The sequence below is a fragment of the Ranitomeya variabilis genome, chromosome 4 (assembly GCF_051348905.1).
Source record: "Ranitomeya variabilis isolate aRanVar5 chromosome 4, aRanVar5.hap1, whole genome shotgun sequence".
NCBI lineage: Eukaryota > Metazoa > Chordata > Amphibia > Anura > Dendrobatidae > Ranitomeya > Ranitomeya variabilis.
The window spans coordinates 26,891,912-26,918,942 of NC_135235.1; the positions used below are offsets into that span (position 1 = coordinate 26,891,912).

General features: G+C 45.0%; 2 protein-coding genes across 3 annotated transcripts in view; both read left to right on the forward strand.

Moving 5' to 3' along the window:
- Positions 1–27,031, forward strand: part of LOC143769568 (C-type lectin domain family 2 member D-like) — a 187,267-nt gene that overhangs the window by 41,910 nt on the left and 118,326 nt on the right. The window lies entirely within an intron of this gene.
- Positions 1,984–25,921, forward strand: LOC143769566 (early activation antigen CD69-like). Its single transcript, XM_077258244.1, has 6 exons — positions 1,984–2,216; positions 11,845–11,929; positions 20,740–20,838; positions 21,343–21,521; positions 22,351–22,457; positions 24,724–25,921. The coding sequence occupies exons 1-6, from the start codon at positions 2,016–2,018 to the stop codon at positions 24,851–24,853; spliced, it is 801 nt and encodes a 266-aa protein (XP_077114359.1). The 5' UTR covers positions 1,984–2,015; the 3' UTR covers positions 24,854–25,921.

Genomic DNA, 27,031 nt, shown 5'->3' on the forward strand with positions numbered 1-27,031 from the left:
AATAGCCCAAATCCTCATAGCTATATTGCTTAAGAAAGGGTGCAACAGTGCGGATTAGGTCACTAGCTAAATTGCCATAGTGCCTACAAGGCTCATCACGTCATATCATATAGAGCAGCTTACCCATTAAGTCTGAGATGTCTCACCACGCTCCACACACCACCCCCTTGACGCACGTTTCGCGGTCGCTTTCTCAAAAAGCACAATAAATTTTGGGGTCCAATTTCTCCTGTTACCCTTGAGAAAATAAAAAATTGCAGGCTAAAAAATCATTTTTGAGGGAAAAAAAAAAGGATTTTTTATTTTCACGGCTCTACTTTATAAATTTCTGTGAAGCACTTGGGGGTTTAAAGTGCTCACCACACATCTAGATAAGTTCCTTAAGTGGTCTAGTTTCCAAAATGGGGTCACTTGTGGGGGGTTTCCACTGTTTAGGCACATCAGGGGCTCTCCAAACACGACATGGCGTCCAATCTCAATTCCAGCCAATTCCACATTGAAAAAGTAAAACGGCACTCCTCTCTTCCAAGCTCTGCGGTGCGCCCAAACAGTGGTTTACCCCCACAGTGGTTTACCCCCACATATGGGGTTTTGGCGTATTCAGGAGAAATTGCACAACAACAATTATGGTTAAATTTCTGTTTTTACACTTGTGAAAATAAAAAAAATGGTTCTGAAGTAAAATGTTTGCAAAAAAAAGTTAAATGTTCAGTTTTGCCTTCCACATTGTTTCAGTTCCTGTGAAGCAAGTAAAGGGTTAATAAACTTCTTGAATGTGGTTTTGAGCACCTTGAGGGGTGCAGTTTTTAGAATGGTGTCACACTTGGTTATTTTCTATCATATAGACCCCTCAAAATGACTTCAAATGTAATGTGGTCCCTAAAAAAAAAAAAAAAGAAAGTGTTGTAAAAATGAGAAATTGCTGGTCAACTTTTAGCCCTTATAACTCCCTAACAAAAAAAAAAAAAAAAACACGTTTCCAAAATTGTACTGATGTAAAGTAGACATGTGGGAAATGTTATTTATTAACTATTTTTTGTGACATTTCTCTCTGATTTAAGGGCATAAAAATACAAAGTTTGAAAATTGCAAAATTTTAATTTTTTTTGCCATATTCCCATTTTTTTCATAAATAATCACAAGTAATATCGAAGAAATGTTACCACTAACATCAGTCACCGACCTCGGACAGACGTCAGACGATGGCAGGAGTCATCACGGGTTGATGCAGTCCAGGGTCATCTGGCACAGGCATACTAGGATGGCCTATCTTCTCAGGCCTCAGGTGTAGCACAGGCTCAGCAGGAGAACATCAGACACCGATCCCGTCACAGGGTGGACCTCAGGACACAGGCTGGACATCTGGGACACTGGCGTGGCAGCCCAGGGCATCAGACACAGGATGGGACTCAGATGGCACAGGACCAGGTAGCGGTGGACATCAGGTTCCTAGCTACGGCCGTCAGGCTCCGGGCATCGGACCTAGGAAGGAACTCAAGCGTGATGGTGCAAGCACCGCCGTACTGGAGCTGGGCCAGACAGGGTTAGCACCGCATAGCAGGCTGAGCACAGCATAGTAAGAGCTCAGTAGGAACTCCTGACTCCAAGAGATGAGCCCCAGGAGTACAGTCACTGGGTACAGAGTGTCAGACACAAAAGGACTTCAGGAACATAACACAAAGGACACAGTTCAGACAGGATCAGGTACTGGATATGTAGCCTCCAGGACAGGCGGATCTGGGTACTCTGCCCCCAGAAGAGGCGGAAAAAACAAGATACAAACAGATCTGGGTACTCTGCCTCCAGAACAGGGAGTAGACAGGTATCAGCTCTCCCAGAACAGACTGCAGACAGAACGGGAGCTGCATACCTGACTCACAAGGCTCAGAAACACAATGCAATGCTCTGGCCCCACCCATTAGGAAATAGAGAGTTTATATAGGAGCTGCCCCTCAGCAATACGCTGAGGGAACGTCACAGGTGCACACACAAACCCTGATAAAAGCAGGGTACGTATGGCCGCGTGCACCCTAAGCACAAACAGAAACCATTACTGCAGACTGCACAGTCAGCAGAGGAACTGTGGCTTAAGCAAAAAGCAGGAAAAAAAAATTGTCTCAGCTCCCAGTGGTGACTCGGCGGCCTTTCATATTTCATTACGGTCGGTGGAGGATCCGGTGATGGCTGATTATCGCGGTTTGGCGGGTGTCCGAGAGGTAAGGAACCATGGCGGTCTGTGCTAGGGATACTACACTGTTCTGTGCTCCACTGTCCTGTGCAGTGACTGTATATGGGGGGAGATCTGGGCTGTATATGGGGGGAGATCTGCCCTGCATATGGGGGGAGATCTGCCCTGCATATGGGGGGAGATCTGCACTGTATATGGGGGAAGATCTGGGCTGTATATGGGGGAAGATCTGGGCTGTATATGGGGGGAGATCTGCCCTGCATATGGGGGGAGATCTGCCCTGCATATGGGGGGAGATCTGCACTGTATATGGGGGAAGATCTGGGCTGTATATGGGGGAAGATCTGGGCTGTATATGGGGGGGAGATCTGCACTGTATATGGGGGAAGATCTGGGCTGTATATGGGGGGGAGATCTGGGCTGTATATGGGGGGGGGAGATCTGCCCTGCATATGGGGGGAGATCTGGGCTGTATATGGGGGGGAGATCTGCACTGTATATGGGGGAAGATCTGGGCTGTATATGGGGGGGAGATCTGGGCTGTATATGGGGGGGGAGATCTGCCCTGCATATGGGGGGAGATCTGGGCTGTATATGGGGGGAGATCTGGGCTGTATATGGGCGGAGATCTGCCCTGCATATGGGGGGAGATCTGCCCTGCATATGGGGGGAGATCTGCCCTGCATATGGGGGGAGATCTGCGCTGTATATGGGGGGAGATCTGCGCTGTATATGGGGGGAGATCTGGGCTATATATGGGGGGAGATCTGGGCTGCATATGGGGGGAGATCTGCGCTGTATATGGGGGGAGATCTGCACTGTATATGGGGGGAGATCTGGGCTGTATATGGGGGAGATCTGCACTGTATATGGGGGAAGATCTGCACTGTATATGGGGGAAGATCTGGGCTGTATATGGGGGGAGATCTGCGCTGTATATGGGGGGAGATCTGCACTGTATATGGGGGGAGATCTGGGCTGTATATGGGGGGGAGATCTGGGCTGTATATGGGGGGAGATCTGCACTGTATATGGGGGAAGATCTGGGCTGTATATGGGGGGGAGATCTGGGCTGTATATGGGGGGGGGAGATCTGCCCTGCATATGGGGGGAGATCTGGGCTGTATATGGGGGGAGATCTGGGCTGTATATGGGGGGAGATCTGGGCTGTATATGGGCGGAGATCTGCCCTGTATATGGGGGGAGATCTGCCCTGCATATGGGGGGAGATCTGCCCTGCATATGGGGGGAGATCTGCCCTGCATATGGGGGGAGATCTGGGCTGCATATGGGGGGAGATCTGGGCTGTATATGGGGGGAGATCTGGGCTGTATATGGGGGGAGATCTGGGCTGTATATGGGGGGGAGATCTGGGCTGTATATGGGGGGAGATCTGCGCTGTATATGGGGGGAGATCTGCGGCTGCGGTGGCATTGAATGTGATGACAGGTCTGCTTTAAGCCTTTTTTTCAGTACTGAAGATAAGCAGTTAAAAGTCTCTTAAATCAGCCTTTATTTACTTATTTCAGCAACCTTGACGTCCAACCACAAAATATGTCAATAAAGTCACAAAAGCCATTTTCAAGTCAATGCTTCAGACAGTTTTCACAATCTTGAAGAAAAAAAAAAAAAAAAGCAAAAACTTTGTTAAACCCGTCTTTCCAGGCCTGTTTCAGCATCTTTGAGCGTATAAACACTGCATATGTCCAGGAAATCAATACAGATATTTTCAAATTAATAGTTCAAACTGTTATCGCTATATTAATGAAAAGCCGTCATATAGAGACAATAAACAGCCTATACTGACTTATTACAGCGCTATTGAATGCAGAATTACCAAGCTGTAAAAGGAAATTACTTAGCCTATTTGACGCTGTAATATAAATGTACATATAGGCATTCATTTATTATGGAGCTTAGGTGCCCACAAGTTTTTAAAGATATTTTTTCAAACAAAGCTGCAAAATTATTTGGCCTCTGTAAATATAATATTTCACATTGAATTACCATGGAGGTGAATAATTCTATTCATATTATTATGGGAAATTCATCAAATGTGGTCCTGGGCATGACTATTTGGGATAAATATATATGTTCTTAAAATAATGATAAAATATGTTCCTGGGCATGTGTATTTGTGATATTTCACCCATAATCCCCATACAGAACAATAGTTATACCCATATTCCTATGAGATGTTGATGAGATATATCACCAGGCGTGTGTAACCCGATATTCTACACATAATCCCATATAGTTACAATCTTTTTTCCCTGGTTCTATTATTAAACTTTAATCCAGCCCTGTGGATGTTCTGATTCATTTAAGTATTTCCATTGAATTCCCTTCTTGCTATATTACAAGAAGTCATTTCCTGGGCTGCATTTGTAAAATGTGCTGCCATCTAGTGGTCGAGTCTAGTATGGCAGCCCATCATCCCATCATCCCAATATGCAGTTTAGTCCGTCCCGTCATTTGTCTCTATCCAGGATCTCCGGGGATAAGATTTATGGACTCGGTGAGGCTGGAGTTGATTTCTTATTTACAACATTTTTCATGCTGCCGTCTATTGAACGCAGGTAGATCCGTGTGTGATAACTGAGCCGTGCGGATTCATATACATTGTATTGTTATCTCTTACCTGGTGATGAAATCCGTCTGGTGGTCGTTTAATCTTTATTTGTAGCTTTCAGTTAATGAGATTCTCGTGCCTTAAAAACTGCATTAAAAAAATGCACATGTGAACACGCCACAGAGGGGAATAGTATGGTGGGAACGTGGCCTATAAAAATAAAAAAAAAGGCTAGAGTGTATATCTGCAACGTTTGCACACAGCATAAAACTGACCTGCCATTATGATTCTCCAGGTCATTACGAGTTTATAGACACCAAACACGTCTAGGTTATTTTTTATCTAAGTGGTGAAAAAAAATTCCAAACTTTGCTAAAAAAAATAAAATAATTGTTCCATTTTCCGATACCTGTAGCATCTATATTTTCTGAGATATCGGGTTGGGTGAGGGCTTATTTTTTGCGTGCCGAGCTGACGTTTTTAATGATACCACTTTTGTGCAGATACGTTCTTTTGATTGCCCGGAATTGTATTTTAATGCAATGTCGCGGATTTTGGCTTTTGATTTTTTTTTTTCTCGCTATGCCGTTTAGCGATCATGTACATTTTTTTTGTTGTATTGAAAACAGCTGACATGTGGCGGCTTTGAAGTGGGCTCACCGCCGAAGCCCACCTCAAAGCGGGGGATACTTGCCAGCTGACGTACTATTCCGTCAGCTGGCAGAAAGGGGTTAATGAACAATATGTTTCAGTTTAAAAAAAAATAAAAAAAAAATGGCGTGGGCTCCCGCGCAATTTTATGTGCCAGAGGGGGAAAGCGGGGGCCAATATTTGTAGCCTGGGAAGGGGGTAATACCCATGGCCCCTCCTAGGCTATGAATATCAGCCCGCAGCCTTTACTGGCTATTAACCCCTTCCCGACATGTGACGGTATAGTACGTCACATGTCGGGACCCCCGCTTTGATGTGCGCTCCGGCGGTGAGCGCACATCAAAGTCGCGACATGTCAGCTGTTTTTTACAGCTGACATGTGCGCGCAATAGCGGCGGGTGAAATCGCGATCACCCGCCGCTATTAACTAGTTAAATGCCGCTGTCAAGCGCAGACAGCGGCATTTAACTACCGCATCCGGCCGTGCGGCCGGATATGAGCGCATCGCCGACCCCCGTCACATGATCGGGGGTCGGCGATGTGTCAGGAAGGTAACCATAGAGGTCCTTGAGACCTCTATGGTTACTGATTGCCGGTGGCTGTGAGCGCCACCCTGTGGTCGGCGCTCACAGCACACCTGCAAATCTGCTGTGTAGCAGCGATCTTATGATCACTGCTGCATAGCAGAGCCGATCGGGCTGTGCCTGCTTCTAGCCTCCCATGGAGGCTATTGAAGCATGGCAAAAGTAAAAAAAAAAAGTTTTTAAAAATGTGAAAAAAATAAAAAAAATATAAAAGTTTAAATCACCCCCCTTTCGCCCCAATCAAAATAAATCAATAAAAAAAAAACCCAACCTACACATATTTGGTATCGCCGCGTTCAGAATCGCCCGATCTATCAATAAAAAAAAAGCATTAACCTGATCGCTAAATGGCGTAATGAGAAAAAAATTCGAAACGCCAGATTTACGTTTTTTTGGTCGCCACGACATTGCATTAAAATGCAATAACGGGCGATCAAAAGAACGTATCTACACCAAAATGCTATCATTAAAAACGCCAGCTCGGCACGCAAAAAATAAGCCCTCACCTGACCCCAGATCACGAAAAATGGAGACGCTACGAGTATCGGAAAATGGCGCAATTTTGTTTTGTTTTGTTTTTTGCAAAGTTTGGAATTTTTTTTCACCACTTAGGTGAAAAATAACCTAGTCATGTTAGGTGTCTATAAACTCGTAGTGACCTGGAGAATCATAATGGCAGGTCAGTTTTAGCATTTAGTGAACCTAGCAAAATAGGCAAGCAAAAAACAAGTGTGGGATTGCACTTTTTTTGCAATTTCACTGCACTTGGAATTTTTTTCCCGTTTTCTAGTACACGACATGCTAAAACCAATGATGTCGTTCAAAAGTACAACTCGTCCCGCAAAAAATAAGCCCTCACATGGCCAAATTGACGGAAAAATAAAAAAGTTATGGCTCTGGGAAGGAGGGTAGCGAAAAACGAAAATGGAAAAACGGAAAAAGCTCCGGGGGTGAAGGGGTTAAAATAGGGGGACCCCCCAAAAAAATGATGTGGGGTCCCCCTATATTTTATAGCCAGAAAGGCTATGCAGACAGCTGTGGGCTGATATTCATAGCCTAGAGAGGGGCCATGGATATTGCCCCCCCCCCCCCCGGCTACAAATACCAGTCCGCAGCCGCCCCAGAAATGGCGCAAGATCTGTAAGATGCACCAATTCCAGCACTTAGCCCCTCTCTTCCCACTCCCGAGTAGCGGTGGGATATGGGGTAATAAGGGGTTAATGTCACCTTGCTATTGTAAGGTGACATTAAGCCGGGTTAATAAAGGAGAGGCATCAATAAGACACCTATCCATAATTAATCCTATAGTAGTGAAAGAGTTAAAAAAAAAAAAAAAAAAAAGACACAGCCAGAAAAAACATTAATCCCATAATCCGAAAGAAGAAAAAAGCTAGAAAAAAGTATTTTAATATTCTTCATTTCACCATACTTACCATACTTCAGAGCCTACAAAAAACGTAAAATAATAAACCGTATACTACCTGTCCGCCGTAGTCCAATTAACGACGAGTGTCCCACGACGATCTCCCCTATAGAACAGTGATATCAGGTGATGTCACCGCTCTATAGGACCTACTGTGACACACTGACAGGAGACAATGGCTCCTGCAGTGCATCACTGAGGTTACCTCAGTTCAGGTTCTCACTGTATGGCATTGCTGCGTGGGAACTTTTTCACACAGCAGTGCCAGAAGTGAGACTAGGGACTATTTTCTCACAGGGGCGTAGGAATACATTGTGGAAGGATACCTACCATCATTGTATTCCTGGAGCCCCTGGTGAGTATGTACTCTGTTTAATGTACTGTATGTCTATATGTATGTTGTATGTATGTACTGTATGGCATGGTGCATGTCACATGGCGCATGTATGTTCTGTATGTGTGTGTATGTGTTTTGTTTTTTTTTACATTCAACACATTAGCCGGATGATGGGACTAATACTGTCCCATCATTGGCTAATGTGTCACTCACTGTCACTGTAGCAGGCAGAGCCCGATGGGACTTGTAGTCTCATCGGACGATGCCTGCACACAGAAACACACACTCCAATGACCCCACCGCACAGCCCCGCAGACCCCCCGCCCACTCCAGCACCTTCCGCAGACCCACTGCGCAGAACCCCCACTGCCAGCAGATCCACCGACGGCAGATTCACCGCGCAGACCCCCACCCGCCACCGCACCACCACCACCACCGCAGCGGCCGCACATCTCAGCACATGAGCGCGGCCGGCCCCAGCAACAGCCCAGTCACTCTTGAGTGACTGCTGTCTGTGGAGGCTGGTCACGCCTGCTGCTGACGTCACGTCAAGTTCCAGACTCTGGAAACTGATGTGATGTCAGTGGAAATTAGCGGCGGCTGCAGCCTGGGGGTCACGTGACCCGGACTCAGCCGCCGCCATAGCGCCGCTCACAGGCAAAAACGGCAACAGAAGGTATTTATAAAATTCATTAGGGGCCCCGGGGGGATACATTGGGGGGTTAATTTAAAGTAGTGGACAACTCCTTTATGATTATGGCTTACAGCCAATGAAAACTCAAAAGTCATGACTCATTATCTCAGTAAATTAGTTATAGAAAATAGAGGGGAACCCACGTCGGGTTTTTTATTTATTTATAGCGCAGGAGCCGACTGATGAATACTCCCATCAGCCGCTCCTGCTGTCACTGTTATTAGCAGGAGCAGCTGTAGGCTGATGGGAGTAATAGTTCCATCAGCCGTCTCCTGCTGTTATTGTTCTGACTTGAATACAACTCTCATTCTCTTCTGATTGCCGGCAGAGCAGGGGAGAATGATGAGAGCCATCTTCAACGCCGGGGAACAGCACTTACTGTACCGCTTCTTCCCTGGCGCTAATGCGTGTCACACAGATGACATTCATGTGTGTCATCCGAGTGCACGTGTGCAGGACATTTTGTGGCCTGTGTTGATGGTAACAAGTGGACATGTCAGCGTGTTTTGCCCACGGAAGCGGGGTCCGTGGAAACATACTGACATGTGCACCGATCCATTCAGATGAATAGGTTTACGTGTGTCAGTGTCTCCGGTAAGTGTAAAAATGGTCACCACACCGGAGAGATGGACGTGTGAAAGAGGCCTAAGGGAAGGGGTTCTCTGGTCTTAAGCTACAAGTCTGCACTCACTCTGTGACTGCAGACTTGTGAATCCTCACATTGTGCGCGCTGGTGAGGTCATGTGACTGCAGGTATGATATTTGCATATGGAGCGCCCCCAGACGCAGGGCCGCGGGGTACTCGGTACCGGGCCTCCCTGTCTCAGTTCTTGGTTGTCACGGTGGCTAGACCCGGTCCGTGACCCTGCTAAGGGGCGTCCAATGAAAGGTGTAGGTGGTGGTGCAGTTCGCGGTGAATAACGAGGACACCAGGTTGCAGTCTCTTTACCTCTTTACTGAAGGCTTAAGGGTCCGCAATCCAGAGTACGTTTAACAGGGCTGTCTGAGACCGGCCGGTCCGATGGCACCTCCAGAGTTCCCTTTGCAGGTGGAAATCTGTGCCTACCTTCTAGCGCCTGTGTGTTGTAGTCCTTCCCTGCTGAGCACCACGGGATAGTCCTCACAACTGTTGTCTGTTTCTGATGTTCCTTTCTCTGATGTTCTTCCCACAACTTATATCTGTTCTGATGTTCTTCTCCGTCCCCCAGATGATATGGCTAGGACGCACCCGTATGACGGGAAGGCCTGGAGTTCTTCCGGGACCCTAGCGTCGCCCCTCTCCCACAGTTGCCCCCTATGTCTGCTCAGGTGATTTAGGTGAGACAGCCAACCTATAATTAACTGTCCTGCCGTTGGTTTGAAGTTAGGCTTGGAGCCCAATACTTCCTCGGCGTTCCGGCCACCGGCTACGCGCCTCAGTAGGATGTTGCCTCGATCTTACAGCACAACTCCTACTGGTGTTATCTCCTTTTTGCTGTGATCTCGTTTCTCACTCTCCACAATAAACCTCGCTTCTTGTCCTTTCTTGAGATACCGCCGCAATGTAGTGCAGGCGCGGTTCCTTAACGTTCTTTCCTTTTCGCTAGGCCTCTGTCAGGATCCCACCCCTGACAGGGACCCCCCTGAATCTTCCCCTGCAACACCCTCTGCCACAGGATGTTGCCTGGTTCCAACCCAGTCAGCTTCTGACTAACTTCCTGCCTGACCCCCAGTTTACCCACTATGGCGGGGAGTGGCCTAGTGAATAGAACCCTTAGCTCCCCCCGGAGGCCCGGCTGTAAAATGTATTGGTGTCTGTGATACCTGGTCAGGTGAACTCCTTCAGTGCCATCAGACGTACCATCACTCCCCTTAGCGGCGGAGCATCAGTACTGCAACGACCAGGACTCTGGGGCGCTGCACATACTTCCGGCCACATTCTGACTAGACATACTTGCAGTCGCATGCCTGAGCGCTCCCGGCATCGGAGTATGACATAGTGACTATAGTATGACTGCAGACTTGTAGCTTAACATCGGACAACCGCTATAATAAGTTATGAGTATGTTACAAGTGGTGTAATGTGACTACACTCTGGAGCACATTCCTGGCGCCCCGCACCTCTTCAGGTGGTGTGAATTTTCCTCAATGTGCCGGGTCCATTTCACCACTTCACATACAGTCCTTTTCCCACCCACTTTGGTGAAAATGGATCTGGCAACAATGCGCCAAAAGTCTTTTTTTTTTTTTTTTGCGTAATTTTGATTTGGGCAAAGCTTTGTAACTTGTCCTTTACTCAGGGATTCTTATACTTTCATTTGGAGCTTTAGTTTTCTGTACTTGTCGGATTTCTGCTCTACTTTGAAAGGTTATTTTGCGCATTGTTGGCATTTTTATTTTTACTATCTGGTTGGTGTGAGTGTTCTGTGCGCTTTTCTCGCAGGTCGATCTACTGAAGAAAACGATTATTTTTAGGCAAGCTTAATCGTCGCTCCCGATGACCGGTGTTTTTTCCTGTTTGTTGAGTATTTCACGAAAGTCGGGAACGTTGTTGCCCCGATTATTGGCTCTTCTAAATGGCCGCACACTACAGATCTACAGCCATAAGCACAGTTTAGACTGATGTGTTCTCAGACTTTCGCTTTCTGTCTAAACATAAACTATCACAACAGATGGTGATCGGCCACAGATCTCGCTGATCTGCCGTATGGTAGTGGATCGCCGTTCGGGGAGGGAGCAGCTGCGGTTTGTGTGTCTGAATGGAATAAGACCCTTTTCGGTGGCTCTTTTTGCTTCTGTTCTGAGCAGCTTTTTTCTTTTCTCAGGTTATCAACCCAATGTCCATTTGTTTAGTTTTCTTTTTCGATGATCTGTGGAACTTCCAGGTGCTAATTCTATAACACAAGTCTTACAACGTGAGACACGATATAGCACACTGCGGCGTACGTCATCCATAGCAGCACATGTGTCTGGCTGATCAGCAGCAATGAACGGACGCGGATTCTTTTATTATTGAAGTACCGTGACTATTGAGCGTTAGTGCAGCTGTGACGTCGCCTATTGTGATTGGTGGATCCTGTGTTATTAGCGGTGTATAGAGACGTTATCATTGCACTCCTGCCTCTGATGATAATGAGACTTCTGAAAACTCTTCATGAAAACACACAGGATGAGTTTAAAATGGCACAATGGCAACTGTGAAAATAACAAAATGATAAAATTTTTTGCAATGTGAATATAAAAATTGGTTTAAAAAAAAAAATGCACATAACAAATCTGCATTACAAGATGTCATTTTCCCCATGACGGCTTCCCGATGCTGCCTGCAGTGTTGTCGTGGGTGTTGTTGATGTTGACGACGTTGATGATGATTGTTTTATTTTTATGATTTTATGTCTTTTTTTTTTTTTTTTCAGATTGATGGAGAAAACAGATTACCATTGCAAGCAGCCACAGAATGTCCTAAACCAGAGGATTTGGTCTTTTTTTTATGTTGTTGTGGTAAATGTCATTCCTTCATGTTGTGATGTCTGATGCTGGCAGACAAGAATGGAAGCCATATTGATAGTTACCGGTCTGTCACCAGAGCTGTGTGTTGTAAGAAGCGGCACTTCATCTTATTGTCCGGATGTAGGTGTGAACATCGCCCTGTATCTTCACAATCCTTTCACTAACTCCCGAGGACAGACCCTGATAATCCACATTGCTGGTGAATGAACGAATCTGTAGCATGTCGGTTTATTCTGCGGATCTCACCAGAGTCTTTATTGTTTTTAATGTAGAAACATTATTGGGTTTTTTGTGTCCACAGTGGAAAGGTTGAATGAAGATAATGGGGTCTGGGTATTTGTAGCTGGAGACTGACAGCAGTCGGCAGCACTGACCTCTGCAGCTCCCTATACAGCAATCTCCATATTTCCTGTATATTCACGGAGCGTCCTAAGGACTATCAGTCGTCCAACACCCCTGTAGTAATCCTATTCTCTACAATAGAAAACCTATGAATATAATACCTGTTAGAATTGTATTACTGCACCTGCTCAGAGCAGCAGAAGAGCGGCGTCCGTGTCAGTCTTCACTGCGTCTGAGCATTACATTCATGAACTTGGAAGATCTGGATGAGCAGCGCTACTGGATAGAGCAGATTGATTACTGCTCTTTTCTGGTTTTCACCATTTTCATGTTATGCAAAAAATACAGCTGCATCCGAGGTCGTGATTGTTGTTGTGCTCAAACAGGATAAAGTATGTGAAAGAAGGAAGCCGGCAGATGGGAGTGATAAAATATTGTTATTGGCACTAATGTGGGGGCAGCGCTGTAATCCTGGTGATGTCCGCTCCCTGTAGAGATCGGTTTATCACTCAGTGTAGAACTGTTCTGCTCTGGAGAACACCTCATCGCTCAGGCTGTGCTCACACGGAGTTTCTGATCGGCTTGGAAAACTTTTTCCTATTTATTTCTGTGGGAAATCCACGTAGTAGTTTCATATGAGGATGTGTCTCCCCGGCAATCCCCGGATCGGCGACCCATCCTCAGAAGTGTAAGGCCACGTGCGCACTGAGCGCGGGGGGGGGGGGATCTTGATTTTCCAGTTTAAGTCCTCTTTCTCTCTGAAGAGGCAATTTGCATATGGTTGATTAATGATCACTATAAATGCAGGTGATAATTACACACAATGTATAATTTGCTATTTATATTGTATTTATCATCATGAAGATGCCGTACATACCTGAGATCAGTGTGATGTAAGGCTACGTTCACATTTGCGGTGTGCGCCGCAGCGTCGCCGCCGCAACGCACAGCGCAAATGTGAACACATGCACAACGCTGCTTTTTGCGCCGCATGCGTCCTTTTTTTCATTGATTTTGGACGCAGCAAAAATGCAACTTGCTGCGTCCTCTGCGCCCCGACGCGGGCGCCGCAGGGACGCATGCGGCGCAAAAAGCAAGTGCACCGCATGTCCATGTGCCCCCATGTTAAATATAGGGGCGCATGATGCATGAGGCGCCGCTGCGGCGCCCGACGCTGCGGCGCTGGCCGCAAATGTGAACATAGCCTTACCGCTGTAAACAGAACACACCTGAGTAATATTTATAACCAAAAAACCCCTTAAAACTAACAAATCAACCATTCATGTCTGTGTGTGCAAAAAAGCAAGAAAGCACAGTATAGAATCTGATTTTTACAGATACATTGTAATTTTGTAACATTTGGAAAAAGTAAATGGGCGACTTGTTAATAGCTGCTGTGTGTGTAATGTATATTTCATACACTCGTGTGGCCTATGACTGGGTGTCTTCTGGTCCATCTCCACCACTGATTAGCAGCTCTCTGGCAGTGTCCTGTGTGTGTGGAGTCAGTGCTGTGGTCGGGGTTATACAGGGCTCTGCATTCCCAGCTCTGCTACATCAGCGGAGTCCCATCACTGTGAGACCCTTGTTGTGTGATGCATTGTGCTTCTGCCATAGCGGAAACTGCTTCTTGAGTGGGTGAGCGAGGTGGGCCACAAATCTATGGGTGTAGAAGCCAGGGAGGGCGCAGAAAGCTCTCTCCCCCCGCCACACACACACCATTTCCCTCACCACCACCATTTTCTTGCTCCCTGCACCATTTCCTTCCTCAGTCTTATTTTCCAACCGAGACCAGCAGCATGGTACAACAGGAAACTGGGATCTTTGTACCAGTCATTATTTTTCCGCAGCTCAATGATCCAGATTTTGTTTCTTCTATTCTCTGGTGTCACCTTGTTTCATTCATACACAGGAACGATTAGTTGTGGGTTTTGGACAAGTTAGTTGGACAACAAAGTTGTAGTTGGCCAAAATTTACTTGGCTGCGCAGTCTGTCCAGCAGAATGATTCTTTACATCCTCCCCTGATCCCTTTAAACAGAACTATCCTTAACATCATCCTCTTATCAATTCCAAACATTCTCCTCCCAGCCTGTTTATTAGGCCGGGGACACACTGGTGCGAGATACGGCCGAGTCTCGCTGGTTAAAAGCAAGCTGTGGCGCCGGCACTCCAGAGCGGAGCGTGCAGCTCCATGTATTGCTATGCAGCTGCACGCTCCACTCCGGAGTACAGGAGCCACAGCTTGCTTTTAACCAGCGAGACTCGGCCGTATCTCGCACCAGTGTGTCTCCGGCCTTAGAACGATTCTTCATATCCTCCGTCCTCTGATCATTTCCATAGAGGAGTGGTTTCTGGATCCGCTTTCACACCGGGCCTGCTCTGCTCTCCATGATGTGACGCTCGTCATCTTCACAATGTTTGTCAGTTGTGGGATACTGACCCCACTATAGCACCGATATCTGGGCCGCCTTCATAGCCACTTGGATCACTCGGCTCAGATGTACAAAAAAAGCTGAACAACATGCCAGCCTGTGTTTTATTCCATTAGACTTTTTTTTTATTTTTATTGTACACTCCCTGACAGAAGTTATGTCGCTTATCCATGTTATGTAAATAAAAGCTGATAACCTGACGTTAAATTCATCCATTGGTTGTATAAATTATTCTTTTGAAAGCTGAAACCCTCCGAAATGTGGTTTAGGTTAAGAAATAAATTGGCATCAATGCAGAAATATTGATCATTTAACCCCTTTCTGCCATTGGACGTACTATTCCGTCCATGTGGGGTGGGCCCTAATTCCCAAGGACGGAATAGTACGTCCAGCACGATCGGCCGTGCTCACGGGGGGAGCGCGGCTGATCGCGGCCGGGTGTCAGCTGCCTAGGGGTTAGGGCTAGGGTTGGGGCTAGGGTTAGGATTGGGGCTAGGGTTAAGGCTACAGTTAGGGTTGTGGCTAAAGTTAGGATTTGGATTACATTTACGGTTGGGAATACGGTTGGGATTAGGGTTAGGGGTGTGTCTGGGTTAGAGGTGTGGTTAGGGTTACTGTTGGGATTAGGGTTAGGGGTGTGTCTGGATTAGGGTTTCAGTTATAATTGGGGGGTTTCCACTGTTCAGGCACATCAGTGGCTCTCCAAACGCGACATGGCGTCCGATCTCAATTCCAGCCAATTCTGCGTTGAAAAAGTAAAACAGTGCTCCTTCCCTTCCGAGCTCTCCCGTGCGCCCAAACAGGGGTTTACCCCAACATATGGGGTATCGGCGTACTCAGGACACATTGCAGAACAACTTTTAGGATCCAATTTCTCCTGTTACCCTTGGGAAAATACAAAACTGGGGGCTAAAAAATAATTTTTGTGGAAAAAAAATATTTTTTATTTGCACGGCTCTGCGTTATAAACTGTAGTGAAACACTTGGGGGTTCAAAGCTCTCACAACACAACTAGATAAGTTCCTTGGGGGTCTAGTTTCCAATATTGGGTCACTTGTGGGGGGTTTCTACTGTTTAAGTACATTAGGGGCTCTGCAAACGCAATGTGACGCGTCTGCATTCCAAATGATGCTCCTTCCTTTCCGAGCTCTGCCATGCGCTCACACGGTGGTTCCCCCCCACATATCGGGTATCGGCGTACTCAGGACAAATTGGACAACAATATTTAGGGTCCAATTGCTCATGTTACCCTTGGAAAAATACAAAACTGGGAGCTAAAAAATAATTTTTGGGAAAAATAATTTTTTTATTTGCACGGCTCTGCGTTATAAACCGTAGTGAAACACTTGGGGGTTCAAAGCTCTCACAACACATCTAGATAAGATCCTTGGGGGGTCTACTTTCCAATTTGGGGGTCACTTGTGGGGGGGGGGGTTTTCTGCTGTTTAGGTACATTAGGGGCTCTGCAAACGCAATGTGACGCCTGCAGACCATTCCTTTTAAGTCTGCATTCCAAATGGCGCTCCTTCCCTTCCGAGCCCTCCCATGCGCCCAAACGGTGGTTCCCCCCCCCCCACATATGGGGTATCAGCGTACTCAGGACAAATTGTACAACAACTTTTGGGGTCCAATTTCTTCTCTTGCCCTTGGGAAAATAAAAAAAATTGTTACTTTTGCGGTTCTGCATTATAAACTTCTGTGAAGCACTTGGTGGGTCAAAGTGCTCACCACACCTCTACATAAGTTCCTTTAGGGGGTCTACTTTCCAGGCACATCAGGGGCTCTCCAAACGCAACATGGCGTCCCTTCTCAATTCTAGTCAATTTTGCATTGAAAAGTCAAATGGCGCTCCTTCGCTTCCGAGCTCTGTCATGCGCCCAAACAGTGGTTTACCCCCACATATGGGGTATCGGCGTACTCAGGACAAATTGTACAACATCTTTTGGGGTCCATTTTCTTCTGTTACCCTTGGTAAAATAAAACAAATTGGAGCTGAAGTAAATTTTTTGTGAAAAAAAGTTAAATGTTCAGTTTTATTTAACCCCTTCATGAACTTGGAATTTTCCGTTTTTTTTTGTGTTCGTTTTTCACTCCCCTCCTTCCCAGAGCCATATCTTTTTTATTTTTCCGTCAATTTGGCCATGTGAGGGCTTATTTTTTGCGGGACGAGTTGTACTTTTGAACGACATCATTGGTTTTACCATGTCATGTACTAGAAAACGGGAAAAAAATTCCAAGTGCGGTGAAATTGCAAAAAAAGTGCAATCCCACACTTGTTTTTTGCTTGGCTTTTTTGCTAGATTCACTAAATGCTAAAACTGACCTGCCATTATGATTCTCCAGGTCAGTACGAGTTCATAGACACCTAATATGACTAGGTTATTTTTTACCTAAGTGGTGAAAAAAAATTCCAAACTTTGCTAAAAAAAAAAAAAAAAAATTTGCGCCATTTTCCGATACTCGTAGCGTCTCCATTTTTCATGATCTGAGGTCGGTTGAGGACTATTTTTTGCGTGCCGAGCTGGCGTTTTTAATGATAGCATTTTGGTGCAGATACGTTCTTTTGATCGCCCGTTATTGCATTTTAATGCAATGTCACGGCGACCAAAAAAACGTAATTCTGGCGTTTCGAATTTTTTTCCCGCTACGCCGTTTAGCGATCAGGTTAATGCTTTTTTTTATTGATCGGGCGATTCTGAACGCGGCGATACCAAATATGTGTAGATTTGATTTTTTTTTTTTATTGATTTATTTTGAATGGGGCGAAAGGGGGGTGATTTATGTTTTTTTTATTTTTTTCAAATTTTTTTAAACTTTTTTTTTACTTTTGCCATGCTTCTATAGCCTCCATAGGAGGCTAGAAGCAGGCACAACCCGATCGCCTCTGCTACATAGCAGCGATCTCATGTTCGCTGCTATGCAGCAGAATTGCAGGTGTGCTGTGAGCGCCGACCACAGGGTGGTGCTCACAGCCACCGGCGATCAGTAACCATAGAGGTCTCAAGGACCTCTATGGTTACTGTCCTGACACATCGCCGACCCCCGATCATGTGACGGGGGTCGGCGATGACGTCATTTCCGGCCGGATGCGGTAGTTAAATGCCGCTGTCTGCGTTTGACGGCGGCATTTAACTAGTTAATAGCGGCGGGTGAATCGCGATTTCACCCGACGCTATTGCAGGCACATGTCAGCTGTTCAAAACAGCTGACATGTCCTGGATTTGATGCGGGCTCACCGCGGAGCCCTGCATCAAAGCAGGGGAGCTGACCTCGGACGTACTATCCCGTCCGAGGTCAGTAAGGGGTTAAACATTCCAAAAATTCCTGTGAAACACCTGAAGGGTTAATAAACTTCTTGAATGTGGTTTTGAGCACCTTGAGGGGTGCAGTTTTTAGAATGGTGTCACACTTGGGTATTTTGTATCATATAGACCCCTCAAGATGACTTCAAATGAGATGTGGTCCCTAAAAAAAAAATGGTGTTGTAAAAATGAGAAATTGCTGGTCAACTTTTAACCCTTATAACTCCCTAACAAAAAAGAATTTTGGTTTCAAAATTGTGCTGATGTAAAGTAGACATGTGGGAAATGTTAGTAATTAAGTATTTTGTGTGACATATCTCTGTGATTTAATTGCATAAAAATTCAAAGTTGGAAAATTGCGAAATTTTCAAAATTTTCACCAAATTTCCATTTTTTTCACAAATAAGCGCAGGTAATATCAAAGAAATTTTACCTCTATCATGAAGTACAATATGTCACGAGAAAACAGTGTCAGAATCACCAGGATCCGTTGAAGCGTTCCAGAGTTATAACCTCATAAAGGGACAGTGGTCATTAACGTGCAAACCACCCTTGGGGGTGAAGGGGTTAATGGACACAGAATGGTCAGATTTTGGCAAGACAAAAGTTTTGTCGCCCAAAGTAATGTGATATTCAAACAAATAATTAACTTTAAATACAAATATATGTTGCATAACATTGGTGAGTGAAGTTGTGGTGCTATTAGAGTCATATTTAATATTTTGTGTGACTTCCATGAGCTTGAAGGACTGCATCCATGCGGTTCAACAATGATTCATACAATTTATTAATGAAGTCATCAGGAATAGCAAAGAATGCAGTCTTACCTGCCTCCCAGAGTTTATCTAGATTCTTTGGTTTTGTCTTCCAAGCTTCCTCTTTCATCCTACCCCAAACATGCTCAATGATGTCCATGTCTGGTGGCTGGGCTGGCTAGTCCTTGAGCACCTTGATCTTTTTTGCCTGGAGGAACTTTGTTGTAGAGATGGATGTATGAGATGGAGCACCATTCTGCTGCAGAATTTTAGCCCTTTTATGATTTGGAATATAAGAGGTAGCTAATACGTCTTGATATTTTAGGCTATTGATATTGCCTTCCACCTTGCAAATGTTTCGCAGACCCCATACTGAATGTAACACCAGACCATGATCTTTCCACCACCAAATGTAACTGTTTTCTGGGTGTATTTTGGATCCATACGGGCTCCAGTAGGTCTCCTGCAGTATTTGCGGTGGCTGTGGTGTAATTCTACTGAAGATTCATCAGAGAAATCCACCTTCTGCCACTTTTCCAGCGTCCATCTGTTTAGCAGGCTGCGGGACTTTGCAAATGCCACACGGTTTTTTATTTGACTTTTGTTTAGTGCTGGCTTCTGGGCACTGATTCGACCATCGAGGCCATTTCAAGACAGAATCCTACACACTGTTCTAGTTGACACAGGGACTTGAGGTGACCAGGCCTGTTGGAGCTCTGCTGCAGTAGAAGAAGGGCTTGCTTTGGATTTTATAATCATCAAGCGTTCCTCCTGAGCAGTTGTCTTGCGGGGTCTGCCGGACCTGGGCTTGTCAAACACATCTCCAGTCTCTTCAAATCTTTTTTTAATTCTTTGTACTTGACGCTGAGACACATTAAAGATGCCAGCCACCTCTGCAGTGGATCTGGTCTTCAGCCTCTTGATAATCTAGGCTTTGGTCGCAGGGTGGATTTTTGGCATGTTGTCAGAGCTCAAGTTGCAGTTCAAGTAAAGGTCTGGGGTGCTGGGTTTCTTTTTATACACACACACTAATTAACCGATCATTTACTGAGCACAGGTGAGGATGTAAACTAGGATTGGGTGCATTATATGACCAGGCGACAAAACTATCGTCTTGCCAAAATCTGACCATTCTGTGTCCATTCACTGATCAATATTTGTGCATTGATGCCAATTTATTTTCTTAACCTAAACCACATTTCGGAGGGTTTCAGCTTTCTAAAGAATAATTTATACAACCAATGGATGAATTTAACATCAGGTTATAAGCTTTTATTTACATAACATGAATAAGCGACATAACTTCTGTCAGGGAGTGTAGTTAATATATTTAAACTGAGCAGATCTGATGAGAATCGAATTCACCAAATTGCGCACTTTTTACTGCTGCTGCACACTGAAACCCCAGAGACTTCCGACCCGGACTTTCACGACGTACGTTGCAATCTTATGACACGTTCTCTAGGCCAGGACACACCTGGGCCTAATGTGAAGATGGCCGGATGTCGGTGCGGAGCAGTAAGAGGAGGCGCAGATGACTGTACAGGGACAGTGGGCTGAGTACTAGTGGGTTTGCTACTTTAAGGGGAACCTGGTGACTGATACATATATTGGGCACTGGGTTTATGATCTCAGCTAGGCCTGTTTGAAGCTGAAATGCTGCGGTGTTTCATGAAAAAAAAACACTTTAACAGTTGGGGGGACTGAGCCGCACAGGACACTAGTCAGTCGGGTCCCCGGTGCCTTCTCCCGACCTGTGACTGACAGCCTGCATGGGTGTATTGGGAGATACCTGTCACTCATGGGGAGAAGCCGCCAGGGACCAGACTGTCTGACTAGTGTTCTGTGCAGCTCGGTCCCCGGCAGCTTTTTAAAGTATAACAAGAGGGGTTTCTTTTAAAGTCTATTCTTTCCGCAAATGCATAATTTAGATTTCTCTCTTTTTTTAATTTTTTTTTTTATTTTTAGGAAGCAAAAAGAAGACGATGGTTCTACTCACAGCCCTGATATCTGTAATATTCATTGCAGTCGTCCTCATCTTTGTGTTGGTTGCTGTAGTTACTGGAGGTTAGTCTCATGTCCTGATAAAAGAATCCAGACATAATGTTACACTGAAGATGGGTGTCGGGGGAGACGGCAGTGATTGTCGGGGGAGATGGCAGTGATTGTCGGGGGAGACGGCAATTATTACCGGGGGAGACAAATATTCTGTTCCCTGGTGCGGCTCTGTTCCCCACGATTTCTGGGTGTGTTACATGGAGGGTTAATATGGCAGCGTGGTGGAGATAACCACAAACGGTCACAAACAGAGGAAATGTAATAATGCAGGAAGCAGAAGGATGTCTTTTATATGTACTGCCCTGTATTCCAGCATCTGATAATCCGGCGTAGATCTGCGATGTACCATAGACTTTTATGACCGTGTGATAATTCAGAATGTTGGAGTGATCTCCTGTAATCCAGAGATTAATTTTGCACATTTTTGAGAGGATCGTCCGTCATTGCACTGAAGAGCGCTGTTGTAAGAGAGCAGATTTTGGAAAGGTCGATATGTAACATCTTTCTTTACAGGTAAATGTCAGACCCCCAAAACAATACCAGTCTCCAGTGACCCCTGTGAAGACGACTGGATCTGGTACAAGAGAAAATGTTATTATTTCTCTACAAATCTTAGAGAATGGGAGAAGAGCCAGAGCTTCTGTGCCTCCAGGAACGCTTCTCTCGCCATTATAGACGGGAAACATGAGCTGGTAGGTACCTGTGGGATGCCGGGGTCCGGGACCGCAAAAGTGCAACCTCACAAGCCAATGGGTATTGTGTGAAGTAAAGGGAGTCCAGCTTCTATCCATAAAATCCAATCCTTTATTTCATGATTAAAATAGATATGGCAACACTACAATATGCTTAGGCATAGACCTGATGGGGGATAAGGGGTGCAAGGAGGTGACACCGGACGCGTTTCAAATGACTGCTATGTTCATAAACTCTGTAATTTAATCATGAAATAATGGATTTAATTTTATGGATAGAAGCTGGACTCCTTCCAATGTCTGGCAGAGACAAGACTCCGGGCTTCTCCACACCACAAACTTACCTGGTTTCCATCAAGGGTGAGCTGAGGTTTTTTCATTGCTTTTGTGTTAGAGGATTGCCATTTGGTCTACATTATCGCCTTCACAAAAAAAGCCCTTTTTTTTTTTTTCTTTTTTTTAGGTTGTGATGACTCAGATTGTGAATTCATTTTTCTTTATCATTGTTTTAGCACCAACTTTGCAGACACAACTCATTTGCTCTTTTTTTTTTTCTCATTTCTGTGGAACACATAATGTAAAAAAAAAAAAATGAAGTTCTGCCATTACCGTTCGGTGTTGCCATAATCCTACGGCACTTTATATGTTGTCATTCTAAACTACAAATTTCCCTGGGTAAAAAAACAACCTCATAACTGCGATGGGGACAGAAAAATTGGAAGAAGGGGAGGAAGAAACAAAAATGCAAAATAAAATATCACGTGGTCGTCGTGGTTCTGGATTGCTGTAAGCCTCTGATTGACGATGGTTTTTGGTTTTTATTCCTCAGGACTTCATTTTCCGATTCAAAGGCTCCTCTGACCACTGGATCGGTCTAAGAAGAGAAAACGAAACTGAGCCGTGGGTCTGGCCGAACGGCTCCAACTTTAATGACCTGTAAGTGCGATCACCTGTCGGTAACATTGAAACGCGTTGGATTTCTGTAGTCTGTTCCTTGGGAACCAGCGACACTGATCAGACAACCCAGAGGCTCCTAAAAATATTTAGAATTGAGAGTCCTCAGTGGTTGATACCTTTTAATGGCTAACTTACAAATTGCAAGCTTTCGAGACTACATACGTATGTACATATGTTACCATCTTAGTTAGCCATTAAAAGGTATCAACCACTGAGGACTCTCAATTCTAAATATTTTTCTATCTACTGGCTAATACAGTACCAAGATATATTTCTTTCCTGTACCAGAGGCTCCTGTAAGAGGAAACCTCCCAAGAAATGATACCCTGCTGTCATGGACATGTGAGACATGTCCCAGAATGATAGAAACCAGATTGTTGGCGATCTAATTTATGTAAATAGAGAATATTATATCTCTGGGGAACAGTTCTGCAACTTTTATTTTTTTTTGGTTCCTGTTTTTATTCTGCTGAAAAGTATTATTTCAGAAATCTAATGCACATACTTTTTTGTTTTTGTTCACCCATCGAAGGCAATGAGACCTTGCAAAGAAAAAACCCTCAGCCAACAAGTTTTTCTGCCTTTGGTGAACAAATGTAACTTTATTAAATATGCACTGTAGACAAATCGCATGTAATCCACCAAAAATGCTGAAAAAAAATGCATTTTGAACCTAGTTCAAATGCTGCGTGTGAACGTGGTCTCGACGCCCAATTGTGGATTTTTGGACTCTCCCTCTGAATTCTCCATAGAGTAGTCAGCAGATTTCTCCTGTTCCCATTGAATGGAGAAAATGTTCACATTCAAACAGGCTGAATCCTTCTAGTTAAAGGGATTGTCCTTACTTGGCGATGGTCACACATGCGCACCACCACCGCTGTGGTACGGCTGCAGGTATCCACTGCCGTTCTCCACTATCCCCCCAGTCCTACAGAGCCGGTGTGCACGGCCGTTGCTCCACTTCAGAAGGGACCCCCTCTGTGGATTACTGGGGTCCTCAGCGGAGGGGAATAAACTTTGTGCACAGTTCTGCCCTGATAATTTCTAGACGGACATGTATCAATTCTCACCTCTTGTGTAAGGGTACTGTCACACAGTGCAATTTTGATCGCTACGACGGCACGATTCGTGACGTTGCAGCGTCGTATGATTATCGCTCCAGAGTCGTAGACTGCAGTCACACGTTGCAATCACGGCGCTGGAGCGATGCCGAAGTCCCCGGGTAACCAGGGTAAACATCGGGTTACTAAGCGCAGGGCCGCGCTTAGTAACCCGATGTTTACCGTGGTTACCAGCGTAAAAGTAAAAAAAAACAAAAACGTACATACTCACCATCTGATGTCCGTCAGGTCCCTTGCCGTCTGCTTCCCGCTGACTGAGTGCCGCCGTAAAGTGAAAGCAGATCACAGCGGCGACGTCACCGCTGTGATCTGCTCTCACTTTCCGGCCGGCAGACAGTCAGAGCGGGAAGCAGACGGCAAGGGACCTGACGGACATCAGATGGTGAGTATGTACGGTTTTTTTTTTTTTTACTTTTACGCTGGTAACCACGGTAAACATCGGGTTACTAAGCGCGGCCCTGCGCTTAGTAACCCGATGTTTACCCTGGTTACCAGCGAACGCATCGCTGGATCGCTGTCACACACAACGATCCAGCGATGACAGCGGGAGAACCAGCGACGAAAGAAAGTTCCAAACGATCTGCTACGACGTACGATTCTCAGCAGGGTCCCTGATCGCAGTAGCGTGTCAGACACTGCGATATCGTAACGATATCGCTACAACGTCACGGATCGTACCGTCGTAGCGATCAAAATTGCACTGTGTGACGGTACCCTAACTTCCAGGAACTGATATTGGTTCACACTTTTTTTTAAGAAGGTAGTGTCTTAACATTATGTTTTGTGTTTTTTGTTTTTTTTTTGTTTTGTTTGACACCATGTTGTGGTTTTTATACATATAACATAACAGCTTAAAAGCGAATCTGCCTGAATGCTCGGGACAATTCTTTTAACTGCTGCATATCTTTGGAAACCTGAAGCGGTAAAAGTAGTTCTAAAGATGGAACATTTGCTCCTTTTTATGTGGCAATGTGTGGGTTCATTCTTTTTAGCATTTATTTAGCACTTTTTTTTTTAGGCCAGTTGTGTGCCTTAGATATATATTATGTGCACCTATGCTGAGGGGATGAACGGTTTTGTGAACTTTTACATTCTCACACTATTTTTTTCTTTTCTCCCTCCAGGTTCTCGATCGTTGGCTATTCGAGCTGTGTGCTGGTGAACAGCGGTCGCATCTCCAGCGCTCTGTGCTACTCGGACAAACACTGGATCTGTAACAAACCGGACGCTCAGACCATGAATCCTCATTTTTAATAGGAGGCGTTATGAGACCGAGTGCACAGATATATGCAGATGCCTTCATGCCTCCTCTATATGCAGGAAGATGGCGGCTAGTGGGCTGCTCTGCACTGACAAGTCCCAAAGAGGATGAAATATTTGTGTGACAGAGATCGCAGGTTATCGGCGTCGATCACTATTTTCATCTTTGTCTACGGAGTTGTGTTCTGCAAATCAGTTTGCAACTTTGAATTTCCATCCTGTTTGGAAATGGAAGGGAAAGGGATTAATTTACCCATTTTACCCGGACGTGTCGGGGTAATCTGGGCTATGTGATCACTGGTGTTTTGCCGTGAAGGTAAACTACTGGATAATGACAGCCATCCTGTCCTCTGATCATGTCCAATCCTTCACCTGGATGTATTGGTAGGTGACTCGCCTTTCGTGGCTCGTTGAGCTGACCGCCATTTAAAAAAAAAGCTTTGATTACAAGTCATGAGAAGATAAGTTATACGATGGATTTATAAAATGCTTACTTTTTTTTTTAATTGGAATTATTCCATATGTAAAGTGATATTTTAAAAATCCGCTTATAACTTATTTTTTAGTCTCCTAAAAATCTTATGTCCTAGAAATATCCTAGAGGCGAGGCATGAAGGCGTCTGCATATAATCATCATCATCTGTCCATGTAGAGGACATGAAGGGTCCATTGTGAGATGATATTGTACATTTTTATTGTCTGCACTGAAGTATACAGAGTACACACGTTTACACTGAAATTCCTTTAATCCGGCACCTATGGTATAAAATGGGAGATTCCTTAGTATACCAAAGTCCTTTACTATCATGAGATGTGCTGAACAATCGAAAACCAAAGAAACCATTAGGCATGGACCTAAGCAGAATGGTAATGGGACATGGGGAGTAGAGTAAAACACCACAGTGGGTGGCAGAAGTGCCCGCGCAAGTACAATGGTTAGATTAAAAAAAACATATTAAAAGGCAAAATGTACACAGAATTAAATTAACTCAAGAAAAAGGAGGAAACACAGGAAAAATAAGATGGTGGATAATTAACGTGCATTGCTAATTAAAAGGCATAATAATAAGCCTGTAGGTAAGAAGTATGCAGATAACACATTCATTTATGTAATAAATAATTGGGGCACGACCTAGGTCGGAAATGCGTGTCAGGGTGTGGACACAGTAATGCTACCCCCGGGAACCGCACAGATGCTGACAAGATGAGAAATATCATGGTAACTTTTGTAACCTCACCCGGTGAGAATTCAGGGAAGACCGGAACTTTTACTAAGCTCAGAAACACCCAAATTTAATTAGGAGAATTTACATAAATTATTCCAGTGCTCCTAGATACTTGTCCTGGTGGCTCCTGCTGTTTTTCTCATCTCCTCCGTGTCCCACCAGGGCTGGTGGTCGCACATGACCAGGAGCAGAATCTGGGTCCTGTACATGGACGCCATAGTGTAAGCGGTACCGGAGACCTTGTGCTGAAGAGGTCAGATGGGATCAATGTCTACAGTACACGTGGGTGAATTGGCGTCACGTTGTTGCAAGGTTCCGGGTTAAAGGAATTTTACCCACAAATCTAACGTGACCAAATGTGTATTCCAAATTCAAAGCTTTAGAAGAGATACCAACTCAAAATAACATTTCTGGGGAAACCTGAAAATGTTAATCTCCCAAGGTCAAGGGATGATTGAGAATTTAAGGCTGCAAAGTCCTATAAAGAGGATTGCTGTCATATAATATAGAAGGAATCTGGGCAAAATGCAGATGGGAGAGTCAGAATGTCACCTGTACATATAACGTCGCCTGCGACCACGTGTAAATATATGATATTTGAATATGTGTCTATCATAGTCACAGTATGCAAAAAAATTCAGAGCAACGTGGCGGAAAGAACTGCAAATGTGCGGTGTGATCACATAGATTGTAAAAGCAGTGAAGCTGAAAGAGAGGACTCAGAATAAGATTTTTCCAGTGACGTGTGCCCATATATAATCATATATCACTCCAGCCTGCAGATCAGGTTAAAGCCATCCCCGAAAGCGCGCTGGATTCCTGCTCTGGCGCCTTCCTGTATCTGTGTGGAATCTGCTGTACATCCCGCCCATGACCCCCTGCGTACACTTACAGTTCTGTGTGTGATGTGCTGCCGGCTTTATCATCACACCGCACACCTACAGAT